Here is a 23683-nt window from a genome sequence, read left to right as displayed (position 1 = left end):
GCAGTTTAGAGGGCATTTTATCATGTTTGCTGTACTCTGGGGGCACCTTTCAGCATACTTAACGGTATTTTTCTGTCCTAGTGAGCACCAATGATCGATTCATCATTTCAGCTCAAAGCAAAAACATTATACTGTAACTTACAAATCATACAACAATCACTGTAGACGCAAAGTGCTGTTGATATAACTCAGTTTTCGTTTAGTACTAATTATCTCCTCCTAGTCCCTGAGTTTCAGTTGAACTTCTACCTGGCTAAACTGAACTCTCTGTGCTCACCTGAGACCCACCCAAACTGTTTGCAAGCTGTCTGTCTGCTGAGACTCCCAACAGCAGCATTCCTGCATTCCTCACACCTCCTGTAGAGCAGGCTGCGCTGTGCTTACAGATAACATGCTGTCCATCCACACACACACACACACACAAATAGAGCACATTCCTGGTGATTTTAAAAAACACATTCCTCACACGTTATGCCATTCCAATCACTGCTTTCATCCAAAGCACCATTAAGTGAGATTAATGCTTATGTTTTTGACGCAGGTGACTCCTTGTGCCAATACAATACCTGCTTTTTGGTACTGATTTCAAAGTGTTACTTTTGATAATTTGAGGGATATAAAATTTTCTCCTTATAATTCTACAAATGTTAAATATAGTCTCCAGTCACACATGAACTTCACCTAAATAAAAATGCAACTATCTGATCACAGAATAAGTAAACAACACTACAAATCTGACCAGACAGACATGCAATACCGACTTTCAATACTTGGATACAGACACATTTAAGTCCATATCTAAAAAAGTATTGAGGTCTGATAAGTAGTCATAACCATGAGGCTTAGTCATAGGTGTGCTACCAAACTGTCATTGTGGCTGTAGTTGGTAAATCCTAATAAATACACATAATGCTTTTGTTCAAATGAAGAGAGGCTCATATTTTGCTTCAAATACAGTACTAGATACTGACTGACCAGAAAAATCCCTGAGTCATATTTAGCTTTTCACAAAAACCAAAGAGAGAAAGTGTGTAAAACCACATACAGGAACAAAAGCTAAACTTAATACCAGATTTTTACAGAACTTTCCTCATGCAACCAACAACGGCCATACATGGGGTGGAAAAAGTAACTGAAACACCTTACACTGCAGCAATTTCTACCTTGGTACTTAAATTGTGATAAGATTGTTAAAGAGGTGTTTATTTAACAGCAGAGTCATTTTTGAGGCTTTATGTTATATGCTATATTTCTGATGTTAGTTCATCAATTTAATTATGTTGTGAGGTGTTCCTGTTATTTTGTCCAGCCCGTGTACATAGACAAAATAAAAGTGGTGCAGATGGTAGAAATTTCACACAGCTGTACCTGGTTGAAATTTTGTCTGGGCAGGGGAAGGGGCCGATAGTTGCCATATATCTGTTTCATAAGGGAAATATTAAGGCTGTTAAACAGACGTTCACAGCTGACGGACAGAGATCCTGTCAATCAGAGCACATATAGACTGAACAACAGTACATATAAACACAACGATACATTTGAATCCACACACGAACGCATACAGTCATCTCTCATCTTCTCAAACAAGGCCATTACAGGTAAAGCTAGAGCACCACAGCTAGACCAATAAATTACCCAGGCAGATATATTGCAGATTTATCTGTGTATATATCACCTGATAAATAAGCAAAAAAGAAACTGCAGTGCAGAAATGCCAAATTAGGTTTGAGGAAATTTAGACACAGTGTCTCCATTACATGCATTACATACATACAAAAAATGGCTATTGGCTGATATACTAATGTTGATATTAAACTCCTAAATATCACTATGAGTACTGACTTCAAAAAATCAGTATCTGTTTAGCTATCGCTATAACCTATAGGTTTCAAGTGTGTTCAGGTGCTCTCAGAGACCCACAATGCAACATGGCTTAAACTACAACAAAGGTAGATACAGTAATCCAGATTCAGTAAACAGCCGATGTAAAAACCAACGAGAGGAAATTCTTTCAAAGCAGCAGCAACATCTGTTCAACAAAAGCTCAGAAGTCAAGCAGACTGGAACCAAAACCCAACTCTGTTTAAGGCCACTCAGGTTAGCGTTTGACCATATCTCCTGTGGTAGCCTATGATACATCATCATCATTTTATTTATTTAAAACCTCAGAAAACTCACTGAGGGATAACCCAAATCTTCAATGGTGCCAAGGTAGTAGATGTACAATAAATACAGACACAAGTAAAATCAAATAGCAATAAAAGATGAATGACTCTGTAGGAATTTATGGTTCTTGCAGGGTGAGCCGTGTCTGTGAGCCTGTACAATGGCTACCAGCATTCCAAGATAGGGAGGGGAGTTTTTGTAAAAAAGCTTTATAAATAAATAAAAACAAATGCTGATCGCTCCTTTCTGATGGAGCAGAGAGGCATGATACCCACCCACACACGCACATTGTGCATGCACATAGACAGAGGAAGAGAGCTTTAGCTTCTTTAGCAGTAACCAGTGAGTACAACACTCACTGACGTAGCTGATAACTGCGATAAACATCACGATCATTCTGGGAGACCTGAGCCCAACACTGGCTGAAGCCCAAGAGAGTGAGGCCAAAATAGACACATGAGTTTAGTGCTGAAGTGTTTCTAGCACATGGCCTGGAAAACCAATGATGATGCAGTGAGGTAATGTGGATAATGGTGATATTGCGCCATTTGAACCCATTTCAAAGTGGCATTCTTTCAATTCGACAAATCATCAGATGGAAACTGTGAAACAGTCTTACTCTGAGAGATGCACATTGTTACATGTCTGACCAGAATGCACTCTGAGGCAGCCAACGCATCATACAAACCAACAGCATGATGTACATGAATTCATCATGTATGTGTCCGACAGAAGTGAAGAAACAGTGCAGTATATCTCAGGCGTTACTCAATAACAGCTATTACAGCAGTAGTTTTGGGCATGTTTTAAAAACTGATGACTAATCCTGGGCCCCACCCAACAAACCACAGACATGCACATGTGAATAGGGCTGGAAATGGCCCCTTAGTTAGCTGCTGCCACGACTTAAAAATAGCACTGGCAACTTGTCTAAATGGTCAGTGGTGATAAAGCGGATCACCTTGGCTCAGAGGTGGAAATGACGGAAGCCGCAGTCAGTGTTACAAGGCGAGACTGAAAAGTTATCTGACTGCTGTTTCAGTTCAGAACTGAAAGAGGAGGAATAGTATCGCTGTAGGGAAGATTTCAAGACAAAAAAGACAGCTGGATAAAGTCAAGAGTGAGGTCATTAGTCAAATCTACTGTGAAATCTGGGCTAATACAGACAGTCACAGTCTTTGTGCTATCAATAAACAGCTGAGAGAGAAAAACATTGCCCATATTTTTAGTTTATCACACTGCCCTCACAATATCAGTTATTTCTCACTGTTCTGTTAAATTAAATCAGCCCTCAAACTAAAAGAACCTGGCAGGTTAGAAAGATGCAACTATGGATCCTGAGTACTGCAATGGCAGCTGGCTCTCAATCACAGATGAAAAAAGAAGAAGCACTGAACCTTTATTTAGTTGTATTTGTACTATATTCTATCAATATGCTTTTTTTTTAAATCATCAATAAGCAAAAGAGCCTGACTAACAGAAGAACTAGTTTAAAGATGATTTTTAATCCACATTAAGAGTAATTGTCAGACCCTGAAGACATATGCAGCGTATTAATAGAACCGAATACATAAGTATACATACACAGTTGTTTTTTATTTGGATCCTCTGTCACTGTTACCTTGGCAACAGCTCTCGGGGTCCATAAACATAGCAATTAAAGTAAAAGAGTCATTTTTAGTCCTTTGCCAACTTTCCATAACTTAATACACAAATGGAAGCGAACTCGACCTAAACGCCACATCACGGAGAACTGCTGTTAAAATGCTGACTCATGAAAGATAATCTGCCAAACCACCGACTGTAACAACTGTTCTCAAAGCCATCCAAGTGATTTGACAGGTATCAGTCAAACAGGAAGCCCGTCCACACACAGACATTAACGAAAGAGTGAGCATGAAGAGAAATACAGCTCAGATACATACCATAAGTTTGACTGTGGGTGTATATCCTCTATATATGCTGCTGTCTATACTACTCTCTTCAGGCTGGTTCACCTCAGATTCCCGCTGTGGAAACACTTCAGTCCACACTCAAGCACACACGCATGCACATACACACACACACATGTAAACACACATACCGTATAGACACACACCCAGCGGTGGAAAACCTCGCTGCTCCGCCTCTTGGAAGCTGTACAACAAGCCTGTACTGCTCAGGCACCTCCTCACCCACAAACCAGCAGAGCATGCTCAGTCAGATCGGACAGTCCGACACACAGAGACCCACCCACTCCTCACTGGCTGCCAGGAAAAAAACATAAGTCAGCTTGAAGGAAACTTTGGGGTGGGCCTGGGCGGGCTTTTGTGACGAGGGATGTTGCAGCTTGATAACAGACATGATGGCCTACATCAAGATCTTTGCAGGAAGAGTTACTGTACTGGCAGAGCTGAAGGTTACAAGGCAGATGTGGATTTGCTGTGGCAACGTTTGGCCGAGTCTGGGTGTGTCTGATAGACTCACTGCTTAGGAATCTAGACTGCAGAGCAACTCACGGAGTGTGTGTGTGTGGTAGGAAAAGAAAAGAAGAAGAGAGGGAGGGGAGGGGATCACATCACATGCAGTCCAAACCACACCCTAAGACAGAGAGAGAGAGAGAGAGCAGAGAGGATGAAAAACTAGTACGTTTTTTAAAAAAGGCAAAGCTGTTTCTTGTAAGGAACTGACCATAAACAAAGTGATCATCAACACAAGTTCAGACATGATCTCTCTGGCTTTCACTGATCTTAAAACACATGCAAGTAGCCCCAGAACAGAGAAGAACAGACAGGAAACACAAATTCTGGACAGCAGCCAGATGTTATGTAAGAATGTTACAAAAACATAACAGTGTTCCTTCCCCTCGCTGCATGCACACATACACACACATACATACTGTCGGCTTTCAAAGCACTGATGGTTCAATATCTGCTTAAATTAATCCAGAGAGATTCCTCTACTTCTCAGATAAAACACACCACACACCACAAACATGTCTGCAGGCCAAACATGCTAAAAAAAGAGGAGGTATTCAGAGAGCGGCGCCCCCTTGTGTCTAAGAATACTCATAGCATGTAGGTGAAAATGAATGGAGGATTGTGCCGTAGGGGCTTAGTGTGTCTGTCAGTTTATGTATCAGTCTGTTGTTTTATGCTGCACAAAAACAAGGCTGGCATAAATGTGTGTCACTGTTGTTTTGTCTCTGATTACATAGTCTGTAAAACAACAGAATACAGCAACACCATGTGAATTCTTGCAAAACAATGGAATAATGTCTTACTTTTGAACAACATTTATATATAAAGTTATACATAAAGGACAAAAAGTTTCAGTTGTTGTTTTTCAGCATTGAGATTTATGATAGCAGTCTGTGACAGTCTGAGATTTATGGTAGCGTTTGCTCAGTTCCTGTTTTTATCGAGTGCTGCTATTATTGAGCGCTTTATTGATTACAAAGCCATTTATCGCTTTGCTTTTATGTGTGGATCGGGCGGTAGGGGGGACGCTTTCCCTTTTTTGTGGCCTCACAATGAACTCCAAGAAACATTTTGACTTCTTGGAAGCATCTCTGACGAATACATGAATAGACTTGTTTCAACATCATCCAAAGCAAGCTGATGATTTAAAGACACATGATTATCACCTTGAATAAAGATACAAAGAACTCAGGAGTGATGAGGTTTTTTTTAAAGTGGTACCTCAGTATCTTCTTCTAGAGAGGAATGGTCTACGTTGTGTCCAAATTGTTCTGACAGTGTCCTATTTCTCTAAAAATATCTTTAAAAGGACAAGTAGACAGACCCCTGATCCCCTTGACTTGTTGCACAATCCTTGTCCAGGCATCTCCATGGTGGAAATATTTGCGTCAATTTTTGGACCTGTCTGAATAAATCTTCTTTAACAGCTTTGCCCAAAATGACTCTTCCGAGTGTCTGACTGCCTGTTTGTGTGGGTGTGAAAGAGCCTGCATGTTTCTAAAAGAAAACATGCATGCTCACACTGGATCCAAATGCCTTACTTGGTAACCCCTGGTAACACTTATCTTTGTTGAGCTCTAATGAGCTAAAGCAGACTGTGGACACACCCATCCAGAGCTGAAACAACCAATGACAACTCTGAAGCTTGAACCGGGAGGTTTCTATCTGAATCTTTGGTTCTGTTTCTAGGAGTTCACAGGCAAACTTGAAGTGGGAGGCTGTATGGTATCATGTTTCTTCACTTGCCTGTGGGAAAGTGCAAGACTGATGCTGTTTATTTTTAGGGTAAGTGATTATAGTGAAACTATTTTTACATCAACAATATGTAGGAGGGTTGAATTGGTGAATAAAGATGTGTTTGCCAAAAAGATTTGGAGGCTGTAAGAGTGTGTGAATCAGGTCTTCCTGGTTATACAAAATAGCTGCCAGAAGGAATTTGTCTACTCAATAGGAACCTGTTACATAAACATTTAGCTGTAATATGCTGACTGTGCAGAAAAATAAACAGGAATACCTGGATAACTTTACAAATCAGACAAAAACTGCTTTCACACTAACGCAGTGATATGGACTAAACCTGCATCGGTCTCAAGCATTCATTCTTAATGACTTCTTAACAATCACTCAAATTACTGTGTGTAATGTTTAAGGGGTCACTGGCAGTGATGAACCCAGAGAATGATCAACCAACTGCAGCTCTATGCAGCTTTTTAGCCCATATTAGCCCATTCTTTTGATTGCCCGTTTCCAGCCGCAGCAGGCAGCCTTTTTCAGCAAACAACTGAAACTTAAAAATCTACTCATATGGTAGGCCAGCACCAAATAGTAAACAAACAAAGTCAGCAGTTAGCTTGTGAAGAAACAAGATAAAATATTTGGTTTAACAGCCAGATATTTCCCTCAGGATCCTGTGCAGATCAAAGTAGAGCTGAAAGGAAAGTGAATATCAGACTTGGACATGACTGGACCAGACTCCAAATAAACAGACAAATGTTTGCTAACACATGATACCTTTATATGGTGATCTGTCTCGTTTGGAGATCCTCTACCCCCTAGTCTAGTGGACATCTATTATTACATTACATACTTATTTCACACTGAGTGTATCAGATTAGCTCTACATAGATATTCAGACATTTTCAGTTTTCATCAGTGTGAGCTTTAATTTGTCAGGTTAAGCTAAACATCCATCAGACTCAGCTGTACTTTGTCAGGCTCTGCTGTATAGGTTCAGCTTATCATTGACACAGTAACACAATCACATTTGCATGTGACTTATTGTCATTTGTTTGATCTTATGGACAAGTGGAAACTTCGACCTGCTGCTGGCATTAGATGATGACTTCAGGTATCATCATGAGGATTTATCTGCTGTCTGTATCGAATTTCATGGCAATCCATAAATTCACAGGTAGCAATATTTCATTCTGATCCAAAACATTTGAGCAAAAGACTCAACCTTCTTCACCATCCCTTGAGCCACAACACTAGTTTGGCTGAAAACACTGGCGATTTTCCTTAAAATCTCCTCTTTGAAGGTAATATGCACTTATAGATCCTTATGGCATAAATTTAAATTTAAATCAGCATTTTTCCGGGTGCTGGGCTGCTTGTAATCCTGGTGATTGCTCATATTTCCTTTGAAATTACCCTCATGTGTTCTCTTCCACTTAAATTTTAATTTGAGATGCATTATGAAAATGTTAAATAAATAATGAAGACAATTGTACAATATCTTCTGTCTGCATCAACCTAAATTCATCTTCTGTCAGGGATCTTTCTAAAAACAAGTTCCATATATGATCAAACTTCTGAACTTTTAATATTATTATGGAGGGAAAGCATACTGTAGCTAGTCTGCTGAAAAACACAGAGCCAACAAATCACATATTCTTTACATCACTGTCAAACATTTCTGGAGCAAACAGTAGTAGTGTAGTGTTATTCTTGAATGTGTCTATGCAGCTGTTGGTTTACTCATTCCAGTATTGAAAGTTGAGAATCAACCTGATGGACTCTCTCACAGTAAACATCTTCATGTACTGTTTACTTCTCAAAGGTAATCATGTCATGGTTATGCATTTTAAGGTCCAGGCTTACAGGAAGTCTGAACCTCTGTTATCTTTTGGTGCATTCAAGTGCTTATGAGATGATTGGAAAATCTGAACCATGAGAGTTGGCTGGTGAAGAGCACTGTGTGTATTCACAATGTAATATCAAAGCAAACCCAGATAACACACACAGCCATGATTACAAGAAAATTTGAACTTTGACAGCTCCATTCATTAAAAATCACTGTTTAGCAGCTAACTTTGATTGCTTTTTAATCATTATAAAACCAAATCATATGAATATCTTTAATAACTAGAGTTTTATGTCTATATTTAGGTACAAATACAAGTTGTGAGTCTCTGGTTCCCTCTTGTGCATCCGTGTCCCCCACACTAAAAGTAAACTATAGATGTCCTTTGCTCTGCTGCATGTCCACGCACCATCTCTAAATTTAGCACTGCACTCTCCCCCTGGTTTGTTGACCCACGCTCCACCCCACACCAGAAATGCACTGTAAAAATTTCTACTCACCTTTCTACTGTCAGTACATGTTAGCTAAGACCTGTCTTACATCTGCATGACAGAGTAAATAAGCCTCAAACTGTTTGTCATATGTTACAGGATAGAACAGAATAAATCTTTGAAGCACAAGAGCCACAACACCATCAATATATAGTTAGGACTTGTTTTGAAAATTAGCTCATAAATATCACAAGGTTGTTTATATGCCATCACCAACTTTAGCTTGTTACTTTCATGTGTTTATGTGACGTCTAATCCCAAGAAACTCAGTCATTATATCATATTGCAGTTTCCAGTAAGTGTGGGGCTGCAGAGGAGTCTTCATGACTCATCCTTACTTATCAGAAAAAACATCATGTGGTTACGAGCTCTAGCTTTTCCTCAAGCATGGCAGATGGAAACAGGCAGGAGAACAAATTTGCAAGAAGAGTTTGTGCTGAACAACAAGCACATTTTTCAGGTGAGCCCAGAGGCCTGGAGACTCTCCCAGAGTTGATTTTACATAACCGACGTGACAAAAGCTTTCGAGCAACATTTGGATCAGCAGTCAAACTCGAGCCAAACTGACAGTGAAGCGAGAAATCTGACAGCACAAATCCCAGAGTGCTGGGAAATAACAAACTGCCAGCCGACGGGATAAGCACAGACATTCCAAAACACATTTAACAGGAAATAGGAGGGCACTATTTCCCTGCACAGGATATGTGTCAATAAAATTGCCTGTGTATTTATGCCCACATGTACACAATGTGCTCTCTCTCTCTCTTTCTGGCCTGAGGGTTTATTACTGTGTTCCACGTGCTGAAGTATCTCATCAATACTGCTGATTCCCTACTGCCTTTAGTCTCTTTAAAACATTTGATTTGTAAGTTTGTTTTTGCTCACATTCAGAAACTTTGCACATACTGAATGGAATTAAATAGCAGACTAAGTTAAATGACTTTTTATGACGTTCAGTATCCAGAAACCTTGTGACACGTAGCCAGTAAAGTGCACAAAACACAGGTTCATTCTAACCAACCCAGCTGGTTCTGTGGTGATTAGAAGTGCATTCATTTCCTGACAGTGGAGACGTGCACGTGCATGATATCAGACTTTCATTTGTGTGAATGAATCAGCAGTCTCAGTTTTCGGGGATAACACACTGTTTTGTACTCAAAGTCCACTTTGTGATTTGATTTTGGTCAATTCATCGGGCATGTTTCTTCAGGAAAAAGTGTTTAATTCATTTTAAGTAGCTCTACTGAGATTGCTGCCCCCTTTTTTGTTTGTTTGTTTTTGATATTCACTACATTTCAGAGACAAATATTTTACTTTTTAACGCCACTGCATTTATATTACAGCTATAATTACTAGTTACTTTGATTTTACACACAAAATCTATGATTATCTTATGAAATAGGATGTATTGTTACAGATTACATTACCCAAAATGAGTTCCACAACAATAAAATGCTGCTCACATATTTAACCATGACTAATAGTGAGACAGTAATCTAAAACATAATAATATGACAGTGAAAGGGATCATTCCGGATGCATAATGAGTATTTTTATTTATACTTTAAGTACATTTGCTAACAATACTAATGTAATTTTACTGAAATAAAATTCTGACCGCATAACTTTTACTTGTAATTTTCACTTCCTGCCAGCATCAATATGTATGAACAATGAAAAAAGAGCTTTGATTAAAATGAAGAAAAAACATGAAAACTGTTTAAACAGTGCTACTGTTTACTTACAATATATTGTTTACTTCACAGATATTGTAAAGATTGTTCTCAGTAGGCTTTGAAAGATTGAGACCAATGCTGCAATGCAGAATATCGATTAGAAATCAATTAGAAATCCAAATTTTTATTACCCTGCTAATTGTATCACATGCATGCATAAGTGTCGAATGTCAAGAGTAATGTGTACAACATCTACTCATCTTGTAATGGATGAATGTGTTTGACAATGAGGAAGTGGACTGGATATGTGTTTAAGTGTTATACTATTATCTTCCTGTCATTCTTAGACTTATACATGTGCCAAAAGACATTTTCCCAGTGGCCATTTCCCCTCAGTCTAATGGTCTAATGCCAGACGACTGAGAGTTGTGGGGGAGGCAGACCACGGCCCTGAGCTGGAAATTTTTGGACCAAACCTCAGCACAGATCCTCCCACTATAGGATCTAACGCCGATCTGTGTACAGATACATTTGCTATTTAACCTTTCACACATAAAGTGACGCAGAACAAACTAACACAGCCCTGATAACAAAGTACCAGCAGCAGAATAGCCAATGTGGACCTGTCAGATATCACCATACAGTCACATTCTCTGCCAGATGTGAAAATCTCACACAGTATAATAAAGCTACAGGATATGACCTACATACAATTTTAAGTTGTGCAAATTAGAAAAAAAGAACACTTAAGCTCATTACAGCTACACCCTTTCAGATTGCTCCCTCGCTACACATTATCACAGGACAATGCTATTTGGGCGAGACAGAAAAACTCAGAACCCTTTGCTGAAAAATAACAAGCAAAGCTTCCAATGCTTCTCTTTATGAAAATAAAATAAGGATAAACTCAGCACAGTCTCCACAAAACGAAAACACACCTATTTCCTTCCAAACATCATTAACAGAGATGTATCACTTTTTCCGGTGGTTGGACACTTGCAACAAACAGTAGCAAACAATGCAGGCCTTGTCCCAGCCTTGGTTTAATATCTCACTACTACAAAACACACACACACACACTGAACTCGCTGAGGCTGACTGGGAGCCTCACATTCCAGCAGACAGAGAGAGAGAGAGAGAGAGAGAGAGAGAGAGAGAGAGAGAGAGAGAGAGAGAGAGGTTTGACTTGGATTAGAGCCAAGACACTTTTCCTCCTTATGTGTGATTCCCCTATAAGTCCTTACAGTACAAACCAGGTTAACAGAACGACAACTGCAAGCAGAGCATTACAAACATACGTAGCTTTATATTTGCCGGCTGACTGACATTAACAAAACAAAACCCACGTGGATACTTTGAAATAGTTGCTCAACACATACCATGGCACACACACACACACACACACACACACACAGATACATATATACATACACACATTCGCACACACCTGCTCTTCCACGGCCACATCCTGAAGCACCGGGGTGTCCCGAGGGCCTCGGATCCAGCTCAGTATCTGGCCCATGTTGGCTGAGAGTGCCTCCGAGTGAGTGTGTGTTTGTCTGTCAGCCTCTGCCTAGTCTGTTGGCTTGCATCATGTTTCCAACAGGCAGGGAAGGGAACGGGAGAGAGAGAGAGAGAGAGAGAGAGAGCGAGGGGTGGAGGGCGGAGGGAAGGGGGGGCGTGGTTGAGGGGAGCAGAGGGGGCAGAGGGAAGGCTCAGATGTGTTTAAGTCACAAGAGGCCGGGCTGTAACTCTCTGGGCTATAAAGGGAAGTGACCTGACCGTGGACTGACACCCACCCGATGAGGGGACACATCAGGGAAACAGATACTGCTTCTGACACACACACGCACATACACACTTGGGCACACATGCATAAAAATACATGTGTGGGTCTAAAAGTCTGAGACCACTTTCCCATTCACTTGAATGGCTATTTTTTTTTACAGTATACTGTGTCTAAAATACCCTCAGTTTTATCTGAGACAATATCCGATCTACTTATCAACAGACACCCACCCTGATTTGTGATGACATACACACCTTGAGCACACACAGGCATAGAGACGCACATGCTTAGGTACACACTTGTTATGTCCTCACAGCAATAAACAAGAGCTTGTGTAACTATCCTGACTGCCTAATTGCTTATGAGAATATAGGGAGGGGTTTGACAGTTTTATATTACATCTGCATCAACTATCTGCCAAAAAAGACGAGGCTTCACTCGAATTCTTGATACCGTTTTACAGAAACATAACCTCTTGAGGATGTTAGGAAATTTTATTTGATTAGATTTCAACATCTGGTCACCTGGTCAAAATGTTTACTATCGAGTAGCCACTGACTGGCAAGTGGATTCAATTTCATCATGATTCCGTGCATTGAAACAGGAAAAAATGTGTTTAAGAAAACAAAGATTGTAGGGAGTGTTTCTGTAGGAGTCAGGACTATTGGATTTGCTGAAGCTTAAGGCATGGGTGTTGGCTTTCTGAACCTTCACCTACCTCAATATTCAAAAGAGAAGTTTCACTTCATTTGAACAACATTTTCTACAAACTACAGAGGTGGAAAGACAGGAATAGACTCTATAGCACCTATAAAGGGGTTTTCAAAGACATTATGTTTATACCTGGTTATTTCATATCATATAAAAGTAATGAGAGTGCAAAGTGCAATTCCAGTCATATCTCTGAGGCTTTACCTCACCTATGACATGGGTGTCCCTATTGGGTCATTCCTGGGTGGGGTGTGTGCTGACAACACAGTCTTTGAGTGTGTCACTGAATGAATCAGTTTATGATCTGACAGCTGAGCTTTTCATTTATGAGCAGTCCTTGTGTACAGGAGCACACCTCAGCAAAATATGGAAATAATGTTGTGTTCTGTACTATTGATGAGTTTAAACCAGATGGACAGGAAACTCCTGTTTGTGCAGCACAAAGGTCACTAAAGCCAAAAGTCCAGGATCGTCCTTTAAAGTTTGCCATAAACTGTAGAAGGATTTAAGGATGCCAAATATAAATGACTGGCATTGCAACCTGTAACATCATAGTAAATGCGATATGACAATGAAACTGAGCAGTATGTAGTCATCCACATGGACGTTGGATGTCTTTACAGAATTAAAACATCAACACTTTATTATGAATTCAGGGTGATAAAAAGGCTATTAAAACCTCTGTTATGCTGATACAATTACTTTCTTTCTGATCTGTTTCAATATAAAATGAAATAAAATTAGATAGAAAAACCTATAACTGATGTACAGTACATTTTGTTCACTTATGTGTTATGGATTCCACTGTTACTTTATCAGCCTGTGTGTTCACACAGCGGAATGAAGTCATACAAGTCTGATTTTTATCCTTTTTTTCACATCCGACAGCTTAAGTAAAAACCATGTACAGCACAGGTACATTGTATATATGGTCCTACAGCATATTTATATATATAGACACATAGTTAAGAAAATATTCATGCTTGCACATGTATGTACACATGCACACACAGGCTCTTCCACGTCACCCACAGCATGGTGCACTCCCTGTCAAGCAGACACACCTTCGGCGGCGTGACGTGCCAACTTACTGAGCCTGTAAAACTAGCTGGTGTGCCGTAGGAGACAACAGCATCTTGTAGACACTTGTGTGACATGTTGGTGGTGTTGCAAATGCAGTTTTGTTTTTTCAACTGTGACTTGAGATTATTAGCTTTGCACAGGAAGATTCTATTCGAAAATAGAAGTGTGACATGAGAGGATTAAGTTAATTAAATGCATCATTAGAATGGAAATAAAACACAGAATATCAGATGTTGGCATAAACGTATTTGTGTGTGTGCCTGTGCCACATACATGTGTACATATGTAACTGGATTCCCTCGCTAAACTGGAGCTCATCTTTATATTTAGATCCATACAGCCACAACTACTGTATCTCCACCTCAGTGGTTCAGACATCTACAGTCTCTGCCCAACACCACTTCACACGCCAGGTCACCTACATATATATGGCCATGTTCACAGACAGACATGCAGTGCTTCATGTGTGCATGATTGACAACTCTTATGCAAACTATAGAAGTCTGCAAAAACACAATTGTAAGCTTAAAAAGACATGAGAAATTAAACATGGTTTGGGTAAGAGCTGGTCCTGGTGGTGAAATTCTGAATATAATCTTAGAATAACAGCATTCAGACTTTCTAAGAAGATGAAGATTAATTCCTAGAAAAGATAAAAGGGATTCCTAATAAAGAAATGAAAGCAGTGCACCTCTGTTAAGAACACAGACAATGACTTTAGGCAGCTCAGGAATTTCTTAAAGGACAAATTCAAGAGTCAGACTGAGGAGAAATGTAAAGTACAGTACAGGATGTTATAAAAGGGCAACACATGAGACTGATGATTGTGCAAGTTCATCTTATCAGATGTGAACTCTCATTTTCCACTCCATGAGTAACACCATTACACCCAATTAACAATAAAACAAGCATTTTTATCTTTGGTTTCAGGAAAGACACACCTGTCAATCAACACACAAAAACTGTCACAGACAGCAGATTTACAGATAGACAGCTCTTATCTGAGAAATCGATCAGCAGAGGGAGACAAACACAAACAGAACTTCCTTCCTGTCTAGGCTGTAATCCTACACTTGGCTTTTACATTACAACAATAGCATCCCATTTAAGGCAATGGCAGTAAGTCAGAGGGGTCTCATTTTTAGGTCCTACTATTAGTTCATCATCATGTAGAAATTACAAAATGTTTCTAACCTTTTTCAAGTTTCATCTATTCTAAATGATCTAAACTAAAGGATGTGAAAACTGAAACCCACGTGGCACATTTAGGCCTCAGTAAACTTTTTTATATAATCAACCCTGCAAGTTTCAGCCAGTGTGGGAAACAAAGTGCTCACTTCTTAGCATCTATGACACAGCAGGAGGAGATGAAGTCAGTACCTTGACACTGTAGGACCCTGCAGTGGGATAGTAGGTTGAAGACCTGCTGCTATGATGTACTTCCAGTGGGGAAGCAGCTGCTTCACCATGCTATACACACACATACACACACAGCAGTTTGTTTTTATAAATCTGAGGGCTTTGATGGCTAAATGAGTCTTTACAAATAAATTCAATGGAACTGACAGGATGCAGTGACTTCAACCTATTGTCTCATTTCAATTCATTTAACATCTGACAGAAAATTTCTTTCAGGTATTTTTTCAAAAAGTATTTTATATATTTTGCATGTGTGTGTGATCAATAACAGCTGCATGTCATTAGAAAATACATTCTAATCTTGAATGTCCAGTTTCAATAGTTTGGAATGAGTTGAAACTCACAAAACACTGCAGAGAATTCTGATCCAAACTCTAACCTCAGGAATAACTGGGACTAATTTACAGCTGCAAGAAGTGTGCGTGTTGCAGCCTAGCTCAGTTTAAACAGTCACACACCCTCATAAATAAATACGGTGCCTGACAGCACATAGACAAAGCCCTTACAACAATATATTTTAATTCAAAGGCGATCTTGTGCAGCCTATGCCAAGTTTTAAGGAGTTTTCAGTCCAGCTGGTATACTTTTTTCTTACTTGTGCTGGTTTCCATGCAACAAAAGCACACAAGCGTCTATACAGATGCCAAGCATTACCTAAGACTTATTAAAACGTGTTTGCCAGAGGGTAAAACACAAGAGCGAGGAGGGTGAAAGTAACAGATGTACTCACAAGCCTAATCCAGTATGCTGCATACGCCATGAGGGATCAGGAAACACTGTTCTGAGATAAAGCTTCACCCTATGCTGCCACTCTCTCCTGTCCTGACCGTAAGATCTTTCTCATGCCTTCCTAAGCAGTTGTGCCACTCCCTCTACACACTCCAGATAATTATCACACCAAGCTGTCTGTACTGAATCCTCTGACAGTGAGATTACACAAAATGATTTATATTCCAGCGGGATCAGCTGGCTCTTCCGCATAACCAAAGACTAATCAAGCACTGAACTGCATTACAGTACTTATACCACCCCTTCACTCCCACACACACACACACACACACACACACACACACACACACACACACACACACACACACACATTTTTACAAGGAAGGGAAGGAAGACTACTGTGGCGCTTGTTCCCAGCTAGACTGCGTGCTGGTGGGGTGGGGTTTGCCAAATCTTTGATCTGATGTTTCTCTAGTTGCAGCAAACATCAAACATGACCATCAACATCTGTCCAGCCATCGACACAAACCCCTTATTGATCTATGATGCAGAGTCATGGAGCAACAATTGATTTAAACATCAACACATACAAGTGGATGACAATAAATTACAACTTATTGACTGGCATCACATTTTCTCATGCGCGTATGAAAACAGTTGCAAAGTTGTGTTGCATCTTTCTAGTGAAGCTGTACCATCTCTGTTCTTCATATGCATCCAACGCAACAAAAAAGGGGTGCTTACCTCTTTTTCCCCTTTTGTGTGTTTATGATGACCATGGCCTCTCTTCTTATGTGGCATCTTTAAATCACGGAGGATTGAACTTTTTTATGTTCCCTGTGCGCACTCAGTCCTCTGTTGGAAACCAGAATATATTCAGGATGATCTGCCCTTCGGAGCAAAATAACTTGCTCCTCCCCGGAGAAAACTTTCGGGTCTGATGAATGATCAAAGTTGGCATAAGTGTTGAGCAACATGCGTATGTGTGTGTGTGTGTGTGTGTGTGTGTTGGTGGGTGGGTATATGTGTGTGAGAGAGAGGCTTTGAGAGGGGGTTGCACTAACAATGCATTGTTCTTTATCAGATACAGGTCCTTCCTTTTCCATATCATGTAGAGTAATAGTGGAGAGACTGCACAGAAGTTACTTGAAGTGCACATTTGACACAATTTGGTCCAAATAAACCCCATTAATCGCGTTATTCAGCGCAGATTCAAAATTCTTATTGTATTTATATGCTTGAAACTAACATGCATCACTTCATTTCTGCGGGAAAAACTCTGGAGTCTGGAGCTTTGTTATGATGAGGCACGCCCCACAGTTGAGGGAAGAGTTGACTCATCATGTTAACCTTTTCTTCTAATTGAGCTGGTAGCTTAATATGACGCAATGCTGCCACCTAGTGGGTAAAAAGAGATTTGTTTGACTCGTTGAACCACAGCAGGGTTTATGACTGGACTGTGAACTGTGGCACAAGACTCACTATCATTCTGTCTGGTGTAACACAAAACCTGATGAAAATGCGTTGCATTTTTAAAGCAGCTGGTTGTCCTTGTGTGGCAGATCATTTGTACTTGACAGATTGTAATACAATAGTTTTTTTCCCACTTCACAGACTCATCACTTTATATATATGTATATATATATATATATATATATATATATATATATATATATATATATATATATATATATATATATATATATATATATATAGTCCATGTACAGTACAGTAACTCTGGAGGAATACACAGAGGCCAACTGCACTGTGATGAGTTGTGTGCATCTGAGCGACGATAGTGTCCGTCACACAGATGCCCTTTTGAAGACAGAGTCCACCTGACCTTCACACGTCTTGATAACAGCATGAACCTCAGGTTACATCCCCACGTCAACAAACACTTTCCTCAGTCTGCAGAGTGATGACAATCTGGATGACACATGGACGACATTTCTTCCAGCATCCTCTGATAACAGATGACATTTGTACAACGTTGGCTGAGCTTCAGTGACATGAATTGCTTATTTTTTCTTATCTAGTATTACTCATATCTGCAACAATTGAAACATTAATACAGTGAGTAATTCTCCAACTATTCAGTGTTGTAGACTGAATTAGTTTCTGCTGCTTCTCCACTATAATGACCGACTCCAGACACAATCATCTACATACACTGTGGCGACTTAGCTACCACTAGAGGATAAAGTATCAGAGCAAGAAATAACGATGGATTCAATGGCTTTTATTGGATATACTTAACTAAAACCAGAAAACTGTAGTCAGGAGTGTTTTAGTCAGATGCAACTCTTAAGCTTTTAATGAGCATCAGTGAAGAGACCACATCACACCTATCAGAGCATCATTTCTGTAGTTTCCTATACATTTAAGATTTTATCTTAAAATCGTATTACTTACTTTTAAGCACAACTCAGACTGGACTCCATATTATATGATAGATTTAAACCCTGTGAGCCTGATCATGGTCTTATATTATCTTAACAGTTGCTTCTTGCTATTCCCAGGTCCAGCTTTGTAACCAGAGATTAGGATTTTACTGTCAGAGCCCTTAAACTCTGTTTATTTTAGGATGACATTCACACAGATTTGCAATGTATTATTGTATGTGTGCATATGTGTATGCCACCTCTATATACACTCACCGGCCACTTCATTAGGAACACCTGTGCAATCTAATGCAATCCAATACAACAGCTCTGCCATAAATTCTACTTTTACGAAGCTTATAGATTATATTGAAAAGTGCTCCTAATATTTTGCCCACCTCATGTATGTTAATGGAGTGGACAAAATATTAGGAACACTTTTCAATATAATGCACCCCAGCACACCACCACCACCCACTACGACCTCAATAATAAACATGAAGTAGAATTATCACCTTTCTGACAATGTCAACAAAAATTGAAAATGTAGAAGCTTCATAAATGTAGCATAAATGTAATGTAGTGTGCCTTAATAAATGAGTGTGTTCATACTGTATGTGTATGTATGTATTTATGCATGTATGTATACATATGTTTTTATTTCCTTGTTATATTGTTTTACAGTTTTATTTCTGTGTTTGTTTTTTTTTATCTTTTTCTATCTTCATTCTATCTTGTTTTGTCTTTTATGTTTTTTTTATTCATGTCTTTACTGGTTTCTGAACACTGTCTTTATCTGTTTTGTAAATTTCTATATAAATGAATTACTATTTTTAACTTGCAGCAGAAAAGGATTTCTTTATGTATAAATGTATATAGTGTAAATATGTATTAAATAGTAATGTGCTTGCGACATAAATGTATTATCACTCCATTATTTGCATACTTGAACCTTGACTTTACTCTTATATTTTCCCTTAAATGGCTTTGAAAGTAGAAAAATGATGCTGCTGTCTTTAAGAATGTCAAATACAGTACATATTTTGTCCTTGCTAGATACAAACACTTCCTAAAACTAGATGATGCTTACATACAATACACAGTAGCATTAAATGGTTTCAGTGTCACATTCAATTGACAGTCATATAATATATGCATGATTCTATATATAAATTTCAGTCAAAATGGTTTTGGGATGTCGACAAGCATCTAAAGCACAGTTGTGTGGGTTTGATCAGTGTTGGTTTGCACAGCATGTTAAAATGTCCCAACCTGATGAAGGTTATATTTCAGTTAAACACCAAACTGAGTAACACTAATGAAAGACAAAATGTTTCTCTTTTAAACTTCAACATCAGACATTAACACAGGTTTATTTTTTCTCGACAACTATTCAGATGTGTGAATGAGGATTTGCCACTCAGTCGCACAGTGACAGTAAAGATGACAAAGGGAGGGTGTTGGCATGGCAACCGTGTGTCCTTGTTGAGTGTCACAGGCAGCAGATTTCACAGACAGTCACATGTTGGTGAGTGACACGGGAGTATATCGATCCCATTCACTAGTATAATGTGTCTCTTTACTCCATCATATTAGACTACAGACTACAGTTTAAATTTCTTTTAATATCAAACCATTTTAATATTATGTCTTTCTGTACTTGGAGTTAATTTAGAAATTTAAAAAGCACGGTCATGGGAAAACTATATTTAATATACACATGAAACCAGACAACAATATATAAGTAAACAACTCTGAAACTGCACAATAGTGTAAAACAGAAACGCTGAACCATAAACTAACCATAAATGTACTCTGAGTTTAGCAGGAAGTGCAGTTGAAGTCTTTACATCTATTTGCCTCGCCTAATTGATTTTAGCTGAATTGCTGTCTGTTGAGGTGGTTCACCAGTCACTGCGGCCTCATCTGCGTCATACTTCAGCTAAAAGCAGCAGTTTTCCTTCACTGTCTGCCTCTGGAGCTGGAAAAATAATTAGCTGATGACACACGGTTAGACTTCTGACCTCATTTGACGAAACTGGTGTGTGTATTGGTTTTGTGCATTGGTGTGTGTGTGTGTGTGTGTGTGTGTTCTCTCAGTGGAATAAGGAAGGCTGCATGAGTGATCTCAGGTCACTATAATGAAAAGAATAGTGAAACGAATACTCAGAGATAATCACGGATGATGCAACGAATCAATGAAGACAGATTTAAAGATTTTAAAGAGCTCTGTAATGAAACTATGGCCTGTTGCAAACAACTGTCCATCATGCTGTTTTTTCTCTGCAGCTCTTCAGCTGTGTGTGTCTCTCTTGCGTGACTGAGTGTCTTTGTCAAAGCAAACATTTGTTGCTAGGTAAAGGTGGATTACACCGCTGATCTGGTGCAGACCTGTTTGCACACAGCCAGATGACCGAAGGTATCAGTCAGTATGAGTTATGATAAGTTTAAATCACAATGACTAACAAGCTTACTCTATTTTTAAATAAACAATATTTCCCTGAAATTTGTACATTGAATATAAAATAAAAGAGTCCTTTTGTATAATTGTTGTGTAGTTTGTGTAGCTCTTTTTGCTGTGTTTGTTTGCTCTTAATTAAACAGTTTGTCTGACATGAACTGTGTCTCCACATCCTCCATTGTGTCAGAGAGGGGAAAAGAACATCCACTCTTACAACACCTTTATCTGCGTATCCTTGTACACACCTGTAATTAGAGCTCACTGACCCTCTGTTTTTCCATCAGTAAACAACTTGAATAGCATCTGAGGTCGGCAATAATATTGTCATAAAAGACTTCAAATAACAGCCTGCAAACAGGGTGCAGCAGAGTGACAAAATAGCAGAGGGACACATTATTCTCTATATTTTATAATTTAAAAACAATACACATTAAATTATCCAGTGCTCTTTGATTTCCTGAATGAAATAGTAGCAATGCCTCCAGAACATTTCTCATTGAAGCATTTGGAACCATAAAGTGTTTTACATTCACATTAATCTCATCATGATTGTTCCACCATAAAGTTGAGATATTCATACATACTCTCACTGCCTCTTTTCTATAATAACAAATGAAACAATAACCATTTTGATCATTTGTACCATCATATATACTCCCAAAGTGAATGTGCAGCCACAGAGCTGGTGACTTTTAAGTAATGATCACATAGTGATCATATGAAGCAATTAGTGGTAAACAGCAATTACAGTTACTCTAGTATGTAATTAAGAGCAATTTTGAGGTGCCTGTACTTTATTTCCATTTTACGCTGCTTCATATCTCTAATCCTCTACATTTCAGAGGGAAACATTAAACATAATATATTTATCTGACTGTCATAGTTAATACAAATATTAATATTTCACATTCAAAATAAATGATAAGTTAATAAAAAAGATTGTATTATTATTATTTAAATGACTCAAAATGATTTGATTTAGCACCACCAGCTACAACATTAACCCTCACATGCTGTTCCTATTCTGATCCTTCACAGTATCCCTTCATCATTAGTCTCTATACCAAACTTCTGAACCTTCTCAATACCTGATCAGTCATTAATAAATGGGTGATTAATCCGTAATGAAGCTTTCAGAGAGCAGTGATTGTATTCTTTAGGGTTTACACTATTCGTTTATTTAACTTATTATTAAACTTATTTAACTCGGATCACAGCTGCACAAAAAAACCCAAAACAACAACAACAACAGCAACAAAAATAATAATAACAATAATAAAATAATCAAAATAGCACCTTGTGCATTGTATGTATTGTACATAACTGTTTTAGTATTGTAAATAATTGTTGTAAATAATGTAATCTCTCTCAGACTTTTGCTGCTCTTCTTTATTATTTAATTTTTAACTTAATCTATTGTAAATTTGTTTTTGTTTGTTTGTTTGTTTGTTTGTTTTTTAAAAACTGACTGGATGAACCAATGAGCATGTACCTTATGTCTGTGCAATAAAGTCTTCTCAATTCACCTTGAGTGTTAATGTTGGTCTGTTAGATGAATTCATTCACAATCAGTAGGCTGACAGGTTGAAATATTTCCATTTTTGTTTCCCTTCCTAAAGTGATCCAGAATATGATTTCAGACTAAATGAATGATGTTTAGGGTGTTTTAATGCTCTCAAATGTAAAAATTGGTCCAATTTGACCTGAACAGTATGTAAGGATTCAAATGTAAATGCATCACTAATAACAGTCCAATAAAATAACACTACAAGTACGTGTAGCTGATAATACTTCTGTTCTTTACTTCAGTAACATCTGTAACGCACTTTCTCTGTTGTATTTCTGTTTTTTTTTTCTTACAGTAAGTAAATTATCTGAATACCACTCCCACTACTGCTTGTCTCTGACTAATCACTTCTAATATAATTAAGTGAGTCACACTGGAACAACTAATGAACATCTGCTGTTTTATTCTGAATGTTATAATTGTCCTCTGACCCAGTTTCCTCCACATTGCTGTGTTTGGTTTCAGTTTCAGCTCATCTTCTGATATCAGTGTGCGATGTGGACGAGGAGCTGTCTGCGGTGCTGAAACCTCTCTCTCTCTCTCTCTCTCTCTCTCTCTCTCTCTCTCTCTCTCTCTCTCTCTCTCTCTCTCTCTCTCTCTCTCTCTCCATCTATCTATCTATCTATCTATCTATCTCTCCTGGTGACTCGCCCACAACCTGTGGACAGAGAGAGACCTACAGTATTATCGATCGAGTCACATTTCTTGTCTCTTCCGTGTTTTCATCAAAAAACAGCATAAGCGCAGATACATATTGTCACAGCCTGTGTTAGTCTCATGCAGATTACGCAGACATTGGTTGGGGGATGCGAAGGAGATGCAGTAGAAAGATGCTGCACCACAATCCGCCTCAGAATGATAAAAAATCTACAAGTAAACACGTTTATATGATCAAATCAGATGTATCTTTTTTGTTTTATGTCTTCCCTGTCCTCTCCTCCTCTTCTTCCTCCTCTTCCTCCTCCTCATCCAGGTAGAAGCTATGGGATATTTTTAGTCGGATCTCCCCCCTCCCGTTTAGACTTTCTCCCAAAGGGACTCGAACTCACATCTTAGCAAAGGTAGACGCCAAACTGACGTCAGAGCATCCGTAATTTGACGTGTGAACACCCCCCATCGCGACCACACACACACACAAACACACACACAAACACAGAGCGCACAA

General features: G+C 38.8%; 1 protein-coding gene across 26 annotated transcripts in view; it reads right to left on the bottom strand.

Moving 5' to 3' along the window:
• Positions 1 to 17077, bottom strand: part of cast (calpastatin) — a 41714-nt gene extending 24637 nt beyond the window's left edge. For 2 of the 26 annotated variants that reach the window (XM_044348447.1, XM_044348446.1), the window contains exons 1-2: positions 11823 to 11974; positions 1369 to 1419 (exon numbers count right to left, since the gene is read on the bottom strand). In XM_044348447.1, coding sequence (XP_044204382.1) covers positions 1369 to 1419; positions 11823 to 11897 — 126 coding nt within the window. In that variant the 5' untranslated portion in view covers positions 11898 to 11974. The other 24 variants (XM_044348426.1, XM_044348429.1, XM_044348435.1 and 21 more) reach the window with 19 other exon arrangements.
• Between the last annotated feature and the right edge of the window lie 6606 nt (positions 17078 to 23683).

This window comes from Thunnus albacares, chromosome 4 (genome assembly GCF_914725855.1).
Source record: "Thunnus albacares chromosome 4, fThuAlb1.1, whole genome shotgun sequence".
NCBI classification, from domain to species: Eukaryota; Metazoa; Chordata; class Actinopteri; order Scombriformes; family Scombridae; genus Thunnus; species Thunnus albacares.
This window is presented reverse-complemented; position numbering and strand designations above follow the sequence as displayed.